General features: G+C 50.6%; 1 protein-coding gene across 1 annotated transcript in view; it reads left to right on the top strand.

Moving 5' to 3' along the window:
- The window catches only part of B4GALNT3 (beta-1,4-N-acetyl-galactosaminyltransferase 3), a 67,014-nt gene that overhangs the window by 35,875 nt on the left and 18,338 nt on the right, over positions 1 to 12,801 (top strand). Inside the window, 3 exon segments of the mRNA XM_050898989.1 lie at positions 7,054 to 7,157; positions 7,822 to 7,843; positions 7,846 to 7,898. Coding sequence (XP_050754946.1) covers positions 7,054 to 7,157; positions 7,822 to 7,843; positions 7,846 to 7,898 — 179 coding nt within the window.

Raw genomic sequence — 12,801 nt, 5'->3', positions numbered from 1 at the left:
GCTCAGCCCCATAATTTTGAAGGATAGTGCAACTGGCAGCAACATCGTGGGCTTTCTCACTCAAACCCAGCAATGCATCTTCACATACATATCCTCGCTGAGCTTTCAGGAGGCAGGCAATATTTGCCAGATAATCTTATGGCATGGGTTTATTTCATGATTTAAATAGGACAATGGAAAATTTTAGCGGCAGAAGCAAGATCTGAATTTTATCTTCCACAAAACAGGTTAGTGGCCCAGCCATTGCTTATCAATTCCTCCCTTCCTGTATGAAATACATTTCCTATACCTAGAGGGCAATAGCACCAAGGTCTTATTTGGTGGGTGAGTCTGGAAGTGAGACTACATGAGTGCCCTGTGTAGTTACATCTGCTCATTTTCTTCTCGTTCCTGAGTGCAGTGCTCTGCCTTTTCCTCCATCATACTTCATGTACTTTTAATGTTCTGCAGCTTATTGTCAGAGTTTGCAAATTTACAGACAGCAAAGCCATGCAGTTTCACAAAGCAGTGAATCGGAGTTGTAACTGGAGGAAGAATGGAGTAATTTATGTCTGCACACACAGCCTCTAACTTGTGATTGATCCCTGGAGGAGGTCAGCAATTGTATTTGCAGGGTTCTGCGCTAACCAGAAAGGGAAAGATTTGCAGGGCTCCCTCTGTAACACCAGGTCTCATAACTTCTTGAATCCTTTTAACTCCAAGAGTGTTGTTCTGATCTTGATCTGAGGGTAAGGAGTTCAGTCTTTTCTGCCTATGCCTTTTATTGACTTAAGTAACCAGAGAGACTCTCTTGGCCCAGCTCTACCCATGAATGATTTTTTTGGTAGTTTCTCTGGCCCCCTGTCTGTGATTCATGACTTGACCTAACCTTCACTTACCCCTATGGCCAGAAACTATTGGCTGTTCCTTTTCACTTTATCCTTCCCCCACATCCCTGTTTTTAGGAGGTCAGTTTACACCTCATCTTTATGCTTTGTATGCTTGGTGTTGTGGGGCTGCACACGTGTGCATGGTAGACCAGGAGGTGGGCATTGCTTCCCTAGCAGCGTGGCACTAGCAGTAGGGGTTTGCTCTGGTCAGGGTGCGTGAAAGGCATGTCACACTCTCCAAATACCCTCTTCCCCAGAGCATGATGCAGCGCTGCCTTGGCCAGGTGACAAGGAGATGGCTTCTATCAGGCTGCAGCCACAAAACCATGCTGCCTGGGGCGCACAGCACAGCATGGCAGCTTGTCCCCGTGATCTCACTGGCCGGAAGTATTTGGTTGCTGGACCACAACCTCACTGCCCGTGACACCCAGCGTCATGTGGTGGGGTGAAGGCACTCCCAGTGCACTGCCTGTGTGAGTGGGGTATAATCTGAATGAGAGTAACTGGGGCAGGAGGTAGAGTTGAGGTTTGCGTTCAGGGCAGGAGGCTTGATGCATAGGCATGTGAGAGACTGCAAATAGCTCACTGAGTTGAGCTCCTATGTCATGTTCAGTTTCAAGCAACCTTCCCCAGCATCTTTTGGATCAGTATGTTTGCAAGGCACCTAATGGTAATATTTGGGGATATTGGGTACTGCACCTGCATACCTGTTCAGCCAGGAATAATACTGGGAAAGACCTCAAATCACATTGAAGTCCCGTGGGATAACAGCAAGTTGAAAAAATTCAGCCAGGATAAGAGGAGAAATAAGACTGTCCAAGAGAGGGTTAAAACATCATGCCATGCTGAGGGGTCTGTGGGCACTGCAGGTAATGAAGAACAAAACCCTGCTTCAGACCTGCCAGTTTTTTCTTGCCCTGTCCCTGCAACAAAAGAGGAGGAGGATGGTCTGGGATCAGAAGGAAAATGCTTTTTGTGCAGCCTGTGGACCTGCTGTTTTCTGAGGCTGCTGAGTGAAATCATTTAGCAGGGTTACAAAAGGGCTGGATAGCATATGGGCTTTAATAGCATTTGCAGCTATGTAAGCAGCAGTAACAACAGCAGAGAAATCAAATCTCATCCTTCAGAGGGGAAGCTGATCACCTGAGTGGGTCTGGGATTTCCCCCTTGCACACTTGCCAGGTACCTTCACAGGCTAATTGAAATGTCGAGTGCTGGCTGGGGCCAGGGGCACGACAGTGGCTTGATGGATCTAATCTCCAAACAGACAGAGCAGCTCTGGTCACGCTCCTGCCCCGAGGCCTGATAGCTCCCTGGGTACTGCTATCTGTTATCTCTGGCTGCGGCTTTCTGCTTTTTTAATTTTTTTTTTTTTTTCCTCTTGAGTCAGGCTTCAAGTGCATTGCTCTGGCAGAGTCGTAGCTGCTGGATGAGATCTCCCCATCTCCACTTGCTGTTCCTTCAGCTTCCTTCGCTTTTAACCTGAGGGCAGTAAAAAGCATAGCTGAGAAGAGACAGACACGGCCCTGGGCCCTGACCGGACCCAAGGCAAGAAACATCTTCATCTTATTTCCTCTTGTTACAGCTTTTCTGTCCCTTAACAGTTGGTCTGCTGGCTCTGCGGGCAACTGGCTCCAGACCGGCTGCCTCTCACAGGGGTTTCTGCTGTAGGATGCAGCATCTGTCTCAGCCTCCTCTTCAGCCTCTTTTCCTTTTCTTTGTGTCCACCTATTTCCAGAAGCAAGCTCAAGTCCTGAGGGCTTCCCATCTCAAATCCAGAAGGGCAGCTGCCAGCCTGCCTGAGGGGAACAGGGAGAAAAAGGACCCCTTTTCTCTGAAGAAGAACCACCTTCACGTTTCTGGGTGGTGGCTGATCCCTATGAGGCTTGAACCTTGGATCACCAGTGCACAAAAGTAGAAAGAAAGGTTGCTTGCAGAAAGGAGGTCAGCCAAGTGTCTGGTTGTAGACATAGGGAAAATGTGCTGGAGGTTGGAGTGAGGATAAAAAATGCAGTTTGGGTGCACTCTGTGCAAAACCCCTGTCATTGCCATGAATCTGTCTGCCCTTCTGCCCCTCCACAGTGCCTTTGAGAACATATCCTTGCTCATCGGGTCCCTCTCGGCACAAGATCGTACAAACCTCCGCGTCCACCACGCTCTGGTGCCATCTGTGTCATCGCAGGCAGGGATAGTGAAGGGGCAGGTCTGGTGTCACACTGCGTGTGGTATAATGGCAGGTCGCTGGAAGTGTGGATGCTGCTCTACCCTGGCTACAGCGGCATCCCCCTCCCTGGGGTCTGCTGTGGTGCTTGCGTGGCCACCAGCCAGCTCGGTTGGGCAGGCTGGCCCAGCAGAAAGCCATGTGCCTTTCTTTACTCTGGGCTGGATTTTGGGTGAATGGCTGCCCTGAACCATCCCTTATGACCGTGGGGAGGCTGGTCCTGATGCCAAGGAGGGGGAGTACGTGGCAGCAAGGCTGACTGCTGCTTCTGGCAAGCTGTGCCTGCATCAGCGTTGCCTTCCTTGGAGGTGTTTGGGGTGAAAAAATAGCCTTGGAAAACAACCAGCATGCTTCGGGAAGTGATGGGAAGCGCTTCGGGAAGTGATGCCCAAAAGAGAGAAAAGCCAGGAGGTGGCTGGTGCATCTGTCTCACAGGCTAATGGCAACAAAGCTTGGCCCAACGTCTTCAGCTGTTCACCTGGTTGTGAGACAGGCTCTTCCCAAGCCTTTGATTTCTGCCTTTACAGTTTTTTGCCTTTTCCCATCCTAACCAGAACCGGTTTTGTAGAGGGGCTGGAGCAAAACCATCAAAGCTAATAGTTGTGGTGTTCCCTCTTACTAATACTGAAGTGTTTGCTGAGGTATTTTACTTCCTGCCTACTGCTTTTTTCCAGGCGTATTCTTGTGGACTTTAAATAGCCATCAAGAAAGTGCTCCAGCCAGCTGGGCTGCTGAGCAGTGCTCATGGAGAGCTCGAGGACGGGCTGAACCTGTGGTAGACCACCTCGCTCTGGTGCTCTTGAGACAGAGCAGTGGATGTAGCCGCAGGGCTCTGCTCTCCAGCTGTCATGCAGGAGGGGATACCTGCAAGGTGATGTCTTGAATCCTGTGGCCTGTGCTGGGGAGAAAACCTTGGTCAGCAGTTTGCCTCAGCAGGTCTTCTGGCTGCAGGAAGCTGGAGGCGCTATGTCTCTTTTCTATAGCTCCCTCCCTCCTCCTAGTGAGGAAAGCATGGGCAAAGCCAGGTCCTTCTCCAAGGGTGCCCCATGGAGATCCCCAGGGAAAAGCCAATCTTTTGAGAAGGAACTGGAGCGCCAACAACTTTCTCCGAGGGGAGTGTTTATCCTGTTATTTTCTGAAAATCATTTCCTACCACGTTGGGGAATTAGCCTGCCAAAGTACAAATTACCCAGCAAGGAAATCACTACCTCTAGATTAATTCCTAGCTGTTTTGTCTCTTCCGTGTTTGGCTGATGTAAGTGTTAGGTAAATATTAGTACAACACAGAGAATTGCCCCCCTTTCTTCTCTTTTCCAAGGGTCACAGAAATGTCAGTCGTTGGCACTTGTGTGCAGCCGGGCGTCTGTGTTTGCTGCGAGGCGGGCTCCGTGCCAGCTGTGCGCAGGATCCGAAGCGCAGGCAAGCCGGCGAGTTGCCACGGCGGGGAGGCCGGCTGCGGTGGCCAGCATCCTCTTCCCAGGAGAGGCAGCTTCCTGACACTTCGTCCTGAGCTTATTCTGCAGAGCAGTGAAGTCCCAAGCTTAACAATGAAACCGAATAACCTCTCCCCTCCGCACAAAAGAAAAAAACTGCTTCTCTTGGTGTCCTCCCTCAGTGAATCTCGAGGAGTGAACTGACTTTTGTCGCCTTTTTTTTAATTTTATTCCTGTTTTACTTGGTTCCTCTCTAATTTAGCCAGTCCCACTCTTCTGAGTCTCTGCTCTGGAAAAAAGTGTGCTCCCCTCTCTGACTACTAGTACGGTGAGCCCTCAAAGTAGTGAGTGCTGAATTTCACGCTACAAAGTCTGTTTCAGCCCCATTGCAAGTGGAGCCATGTGTCCAGCTGCGGGACACTCAGAAACAGTGGTTCCTGCCTCATTGCTCTGAATGAGGTGGAAGCTCACCAGTTATATGTTATTTTATGTGAAAACACAGGAATTTCTGCTTCTTGCCCATGACAGTCAGTCCCTGAAGCACGAGATGTGCTTAGCTGCATTAATCAGTAGATTACTCACCCAGAGTGTCTGACTGAAAAATCTTCTGCAGAAGATAAATATTGATGTCGATATTTTTAGTCATAGACTTAAACCCATAGCTTCAGATCAGAATCTGGGGGTGGAAAGACCTAGATCAGAAATTTGTGGCTATTCAGCATCTGACACGGCCTGAATGAAACCCACACATCCAAGCCAACACTCATGTCAGGAAAGCAGGACACCCTAGTCACCTCTGAGTCTTGTCTCTGAGTTGTGTCTCTGACTACTTACTTTCACATTTTCCACATTTCTTGCACTTTCTTTTCATTAATTGTCCCCTTTTTTCACCACATCACAGGAGGCAGCTTCAACATCTTTGCTTTCTGCTCACCTCTGCCAGACCCCGCAGCACCCAGATTCAGGAGCAAGTAGAGACAGAGTTTTGCAACCCTGTTTGTAGGTGCAGTAACAGGCCAAGAGCTTTGCACAGCCAGGGAGGGGGTATCTGTCAAAGGGTTGTTTGTGAATTCTAGTTCCTGGGGTTGTTTTGAGTTTGCCTTGGCCTCTACATAGCTCAGAGATGTTTTGGAGCAGATCTAAGTCGTGTGGCTTGTAAATGCCCCCTCCAAAGCAAACTGATGGAGCATGCTCCTACTTAAGCCACAGTGAGTCTCCTGTGCGGCTGAGTTGGGTGGGCAGGCTGAAGATGGGCGGGTAGGGTGAAGATGGGTATGCTGGCTCCGAAACAGTAGAGGTTTCCCCAGCAGTGGGCTGTGCTGCCCCCTCAGAGCATGTCCCTGCCACTTCTGGCTCCAGGAGCAGTGCAGAGGGCTCAGACTGTTCGTCTCAGCGCTCAGATCTGAAGCTGGCGGGATGGTTCCCTTTATATACCAAGGCAGCCAACTTTTCTGGACCTCCTAGAGCTTTGGGGATGATTTCCATTTTTAAAGAAAATGGGCAGAGAGCCTGGCTCTGCTCCCTGGTACATGGATATTGAGCTGGTCCGCCACCAGCCTGGGAGAAGCAAGTGCTCGCGGAGGTTTTGGCACTTGCGCTCTTCACAATTAAGCTATCGTGTGGTGTGGGCACAGCGCTGAGCTGCTGGCAGATTGGTTAGTTGCTGACTCAACGCCAAAATGTTTAGCAGGTCTGAAAAGCACATAGTGTGAGCAGCCGTAACGCTGCTGGGAGGCGTGAGCTCTGCTCGCCAGCACTGTCTCGTTAGTGATACGGACGGCGGTTGCGGAGAGCTACAAGGTTATGCTGCATCTGCTCGTCTTTGTCCCTCCTAAGCCCAGGAGGCCAATGGAGTTGTAGAAGGAAACCAAAATTGATCCTGGCTTCTGGCTCGAGCAGACTGGGAGGGGAGGGGGTGTCAAATGAAGTTGCTTTGAACCTAGAAGCTGACTTCACTTAAATAGCGACGTCCTTCACTGCATCACTGCTAATATTTTAGGCATTACAGCTGAATGTCCCATCAGGTGCATTCTTTGCCATCATTTCCTTCAAGAAAAGAAGATTGAAAGCTTTTATTGTGCAAATAAGTGCATATTCAGAATAATATTCTTTTGATGGTTAAACTAATTAGTAATCTGATTATTGTCTTATTTTTCTTTGGGATTGCTAGTTAAAAAAAAATTGCTGTTCTTTAGTTTGACCAATAGGATTATCTGAGGGATCTACAAAGAGGTTCCCAGTCCTGTGGTGATTAATGAAATCTCTGACATGTATTTTAGAACTATTATGAATCTTTAATATAACAAATTAATAAGAAGGAGGGAAGAGCTTTTAAGGAAGACAAAGGCAATTTCTCTCTCTGTGTCAGTCTGCCAGCTCTGAGTAACATAAACAACTCCTGGTCTCTGCTGGACTGTTCCAGAGTGTTAGAGGTGTCTCAGCCTTGTAAAGGACCAGTTTATTCTGGTAACTGCTGCGGCTTCTTTTTTTAGCCTGTACTCTGACATTTCTTTCTGTTTCCTCTATGCAGGATACGAAAGCTGGAGGGAGCTGGCTAAGGCTCTGGCAGACACTAATGTGCCACGTGGGGACTCAAGCCTTCTGTTTTACTATCCGCATAAGCTGGGACACCAGGTGAGGAGGCTTGGGATGTCTTCTGAACATTTAGAAGGGCAGACCTTCCTTTCTGATGCTGGTCCCAAGAGACAGCTCTCTCTTCACGCAGGAAAGAGAGCATGCCACAGGGCAAAATCTGAGCTGACTCACAGCAATGTGAATGCACAATGACTCCACTGTAGTGAATTAAGTTATTTTAGATGTACTAAGCCGCAGCGGTGGGCTGAAGCTGGCTGGGTATGTGGCAGAGGAAGGTAGCACTAAGCAAGACAGAAGCAGAAATGAAAGGTCAGGAGAGAGTTTGTAGCTCTCTAGTGAAGCACATCTTGGTACTGTTGCCTGAAGGAAGTGTTGGAAGAACTATTGTTTGGACCTTTTTGAAACAAGGATGGGGGAAAAAAAAGGGAGAATGACCTAAGTTTTAACTCTGTGCTAGCAAACAGCTATAAAGTGCTGGTATCCTTTCCCCTCAGTAGCTCACCATGGGAATTTGCTGTCAAAAAAGCCAGGGAGCATTTTCACCTCACTATGGCCATGATAGCTGGCCTGTCCTTTGGAAAGGGAGCTTGGGAAGTTGCTTTTTTCTCACATGTTCTTGTGACCAGGTTTGAGCCCTCTTGTGTAGGTGTCAGTGCCAGGTCATTTATCAGCTTATTTTGGCTTTCCTCTACTTGTATTTCAGAACCAAGAGCTGCAAAGAGGTGGAGGAATAAATCAAATTATGCAGCTGTGGACAACCCGGTCCCATGGATGCCGGAGGTGGGTGCATTTCTCCATTGTTTTGTGTGAGGGAGCTGTAGCTAGAGACCTGTGCAGTGAGAACGGAAGGCAGGGACCTCTGCCTGGAAATTAATTTGCTTCACTAGAAGTCCATTCCCTATCACCCCCTCCTGGCTTAATGACACTTACAGACCTGAGTAATCATCCGGAAGGACAGGAGTGTCCGGATTCCTGATAATTTGGCATCTCCACCAGCCATCAAGGCACCAAACACCCACCCACAATTCCCTGAGAGCAGGCAGTCCACTACCTTCCTGAAAGGTGAAGTTTATTTAGGGCTGAGAGTGCGTAGGGCCAAGCATTCAACGAGCAAATACATTACTGTGGCATGCAGAATTGTGACACTCTGCTCTTGCTCTGGCATTTGCTTGCTATCCAACCCCTGTGTGTCATACATAGAGATTTCTCCACTTCAGTGACACTTCTGATGAACAGAGACCTTCTCTGGTGACCCTTGAAGACTGGGGTAAACATTCCCTTTGTTTCCTTCATGTCTCGTTTATTCTTTCCTCCCCTGTTCCCTTATCTCACCATTCCCCTTCAGATAAGGGAGCAACACAGCCTGCTGATAATGAGAGGGACACCACCCAGGGGGCATTTAGCTAATGGAGTCAGCTCACTAAATTCCTCAAGGTGATTAGAGACCCGTACAAATTAGAAGGGCCTCTGCTGCTCCCCTGGGGAGGGAGCAGGCTTCTGTCCCTGCACTCAGGGCACAAGATGATCACCGGCTGGCAGGGGGAAAGCACCTCCCTCCAGCCATCGCACTGAGCAGTTTAGGTCCCTGCAGCATGAGCTAAAGCTTTTGTGGAAGTAGCCAGCATCAGTCACCCTCCAGTGCCCAGAACCAGACCAGACCATTGATCTGTTCTGCTGCATCAGCTCTGGCGAGTGCTGGTCCCAGCTGGAGCCTGGGGGCTTCCTTCAGCCACAGGGCCTTGCAGGCAGCGTGTGTGCAGGGCTGCCTCCCAGATGAGCAGTTGCTGGTGAAGAGCCAGTGGGATGTCAGGGCCAGGACTGCTGCTGTGCACAGGGATGACACGGAGCATTTACTGCTCCCTTCTCCCACAGCATCAGGTGATACAGTCTCTGCGTGACATCCCTCAGCTTCTCTGAGGCTTTACCCGATGTCTCTCATCCCCTCACGGGTGATTTCTCAAAAGCATATTCGTCTTGAAACCTGCCAGCTGTGGCGTGCAATGAGCCTGTACTGGGTTAGAAATGCAACTGGTGGGGTACGCGCTGTGGCTTGGGCAAAGGTATGTGTTTAGCACAGGGCTGATGTGCAAAGCCTTCTGCTTTGCTTGTGGGGCAACTTCATGCCCTTGCGTGCCGTGGCACTGGGCAGGGCACCCACCGGCCTGCAAACCTGCTGCCCTGGTGTGGTGCTGCCAGGGGGAAAGCTAGCGGAGAGGTGTTCTGGCCAAGGGGAAGGGGTAGGACTTGAGGTGTGCTGTGCGGGATGGCCCCATGCCTGGAAAGGTGCTGCGTGCCCCCTGCCTTGTCCTGCACTGCTCCCTGTTGGGGAGGAGAGCTCTGCCAGGTAGCAGGGCTGTTGCCTCAGACCGGCTGCGTTGGGAGTTTGTGGGTGCCTGAGTCCCCGGCCGTGCGCTGTGTCAGGTGGTGTGCGGCAGATGCGCCATGAGAAGACTTTGAGTCCCAGGGCGTACAGATATCAGACTGGGGAGCTGGCTTGCGTGGCCTTGCCCCACTTGCACGCCCTGCCGTTCTCCCCCATCAGCCCTGCTCTCTAACGCTGCTCCTGTGAAGCACCCGCCTCCTTCACCAGTTTTCTCTTTGTCTCTATAAGGCAAAATTTCCTGCCCTTGCTGTGGCACTGTCCGTACCCAGAGGGTCAGCAGAGCCACCCTGACTGCACACAGAGGCCAGCGGTTCACCAGTACCAGCTGCAGGAGGTAGAGAGAGATCCACAGGCACAGCTCTGTGTAGAGCTACTTGCTGTCCTCTTAACCGCCGGCTGAAATTTCTCCTAGCTTGGGGATTAAGTTTTTCTGTAACTCTGCCCAAATTAATTACCCAGGGTCTATGATCCCATTGTGCCCTCCCTGCAGGATCTCTAAGAACTTAATTGCAGCCTGATTCCTGGGGCAAGGGGCGCGGGTTGTCTCCCACAGGTTGGGGAGCTGGGCTTTGTTTGAATAGAGAGGTATATTCTGGACAAACATAAATAATTAAGAGAGTTGCAGGGTGAGCTGGCAACTAGCGTGGCCAAAAAAGGACAGGTTTCAATTTTCCTCTTTCAGTTTCAGGAGATGAAATCGGCGGTTTAAGTCTTCAGCCTTGGATAATGTGGTGGGAAAGTGTGTGCGTAGGAAATCCCTAAGGAGGTTATACCCTGCGTATGGGGGAAAGCACAGTTCAGACTCACTCTTGGGTTCCTCAAGGTGCCCATGCACATGACCCTGACCCTCACTGGCCCTTCCAGGCACCAGAGTGAAGTCTTCCAGCTCTCAGCGTCACCCACTACCTCCTCAGGCTGGAGAGATGTGGGCATTTTGTTTCATTAATTCAGAAAGGTGCCTGGCTATTGCCAGGGCGAACCTTCACTGTGGGACCATGAGTGTCACCATTTGGCACTGCTGTAGGTGTGGGGGAAGGATTTTCCGAAATGCACCTGGTTAGCCCGATCATTCTCATTTACCTCTGCACAAGCCTCTGTTCAGCTCTGAGAGGAGAAAGGTCTGGGCAGTGCTGGGGAGCATTTAAAACATCCTCCCCTTCATGTCTGTGCAGCCTCAGGACTTCCTTCTCACTGGAAGGAGGTGTGAGGGACGTCCAGGAGCACAGCCCTTGCAGGCAGCGCCTGTATAGGTGCATAGGTGCTGCACAAAACCAGAGCATTGTGCTAGGGCATCTTCCTGCTACCAAACCTGCCCTAAGAGGAAGCGTCCTTTCCTTAGAGGTCTAAAAGACAACGCTATTGCTGCTTGCTCTGTCCCTGCCCACGTCCCTTCCTCATCTGCTCGCTCCCATCAGGTGTCAGGGCTTGGTGGGATAGGACGGCTTTGTTGCTAACTTGTCTTGATGGATTCCCGCAAGTGCCTGGCGCGGCAGAGCTTGCAGCGAAGCCCAGCTGCTGGCTGCTGAATGTCACCAAGTCAGGGGAGCTGGGCCAGGCAGGAGGAGGGGCCACGGCCGCTCTGCAGAGACAGAAGAGTCTTATAAACTCAGGAGTTTCCAGTTGGCAGCACAAAGTCGCCTTTCTTCCCTGGCTCAGGCCCTCTCTGTGCCCTGTTTGTCATCCCCGGCGCTGTGCATTCCCTGGGCTGCATGCAGCTACACAGCTGATTTGCCTCCATGATGCCAAAGTCGCCCAGGATTAAATTAGGGAAGACCTCTCTTCTCCATCCTGCTCCAGTTACAGTGCAGCACGTCGTGTCTCCGCTGCTGCAATCCTCCCAGCTTTGCTGCTTGCCCCGGCCTCTGCTGCTGCTTTCGCCTTTCTTCCCTGCGGCTCCTTGCTCACCAGGAGCCACTGAGTGTGTGGTGCCACCCCCCTGGGTGGTTTTGTCATGATAGAGTTTGAGCTGGGAAGAGAGGTCTGTGCTCTCTGTGTGCCTGGTCCTCCTTTACGGTCTGTTTTCCTAGGAGGAACTGATAATCTAAAATTCCTCGCTAGAAGGAAGCGGAAATACCAAAGTCTCTTAATACAAAGCCAGGGCTGCAGGTGGGTGTTAATTCAGCACGCTCAGTGGGAAGGGTCAGTGTTGGGGCTTGGAGACCAGCCCCACTTCCAAAGCTGTGGAGACTGCTGCGTCAGCACAGAAGCAAGGGCCTGTCCCAGCTCTCGCCTCCCTGCGCTTGTTAAGGTTCAGCTCTCCCTTCACTCAGGCAGCGCTGTTGCTTTGTGCTCGTGGTGTTGTGCCCAGGAGGGTGTCAGCCTGCCCAGACCTCCTTGGGAAGAACAGCTCTTGCGCGTGTGCTCCTGGCCTTACTCGCGCCATGCTGATGGTGCCCTTGGTGCACGACCTGTGCCTGTTTTGGATCCGAGCTGGGTTCTTGCAGTGCTACTATTTCAGCAGGGTGGAGATAAGCAACTGGGAGGTGGCGTTGGGCCGGGGAGGAAGCCAAGGGGCAGGAGGAGCCCTCTAAATGGGAAGGCACAGACCACGTAATACCAGCTCCCACTGAAAGCCCAGACTCTTGGCTTCTATTCCTGGTTCTGGCCAAATCAGTCTATCCAAAATTTTCAAATGTTTCAGATGTTTTTAAGGGGACAAGGAGAACTTAACTTGTTGCTTACCAGGTCCTAAATTTCCAGCCCTTTGAAAACCAGGGCCAGGTAGTTCCAAGCTGGGAATTCAAACTCAGTAGCCATGTTTTAGAAAGTCCATCGACATTTCTCAGGAGCTGTGTGCATGAATTGGGAATGATAGTGCCATTTATCTGTTGCTGCAATCTGCAAAAGCCCCAAGCAGGAGATTTTTACTGCATGTTCCAGAGGAGACCCAAATAGCAAACGGAGGAATTTCTCAGCTGCCTGCAATGGGCAGCCGTGAATTGAGTTGGAGGGACAGAGGTGATAGGGTTTCAAAACAGCTGCTGCACTGATGACTCGTGGGGGCCTAAAATTAAAGCCTAGCTCAGTTTTCTGTCCCAGAGCAGCACTTTGGGCAGCCAGCACTTGTCTGTCAATAATGTTCTTCTTTTCCCTTTCAGAGGAAGCAGAGAGTAAGTTAGGCTGCTCTAGCTCAGGAGAAAATCTGTTGCTTTAGAAAAGACTCTGAAACTGCATGCAAGAAATGCTTATTATTTACCTGTTAATTATTTCTACTAGCTGTGAGCACAGGAAAGCGAAGCGATCTCATTAGCTCCTGCCAGAATCTCCTCTCAGGTGGCTTTGTAAAGACTTTGGAGGCAG

The sequence above is a fragment of the Gymnogyps californianus genome, chromosome 1, assembly GCF_018139145.2.
Source record: "Gymnogyps californianus isolate 813 chromosome 1, ASM1813914v2, whole genome shotgun sequence".
Taxonomy (NCBI): domain Eukaryota; kingdom Metazoa; phylum Chordata; class Aves; order Accipitriformes; family Cathartidae; genus Gymnogyps; species Gymnogyps californianus.
The sequence above is the reverse complement of the archived record's forward strand: the minus strand, read 5'-3'. Positions and strand labels throughout refer to the sequence as shown.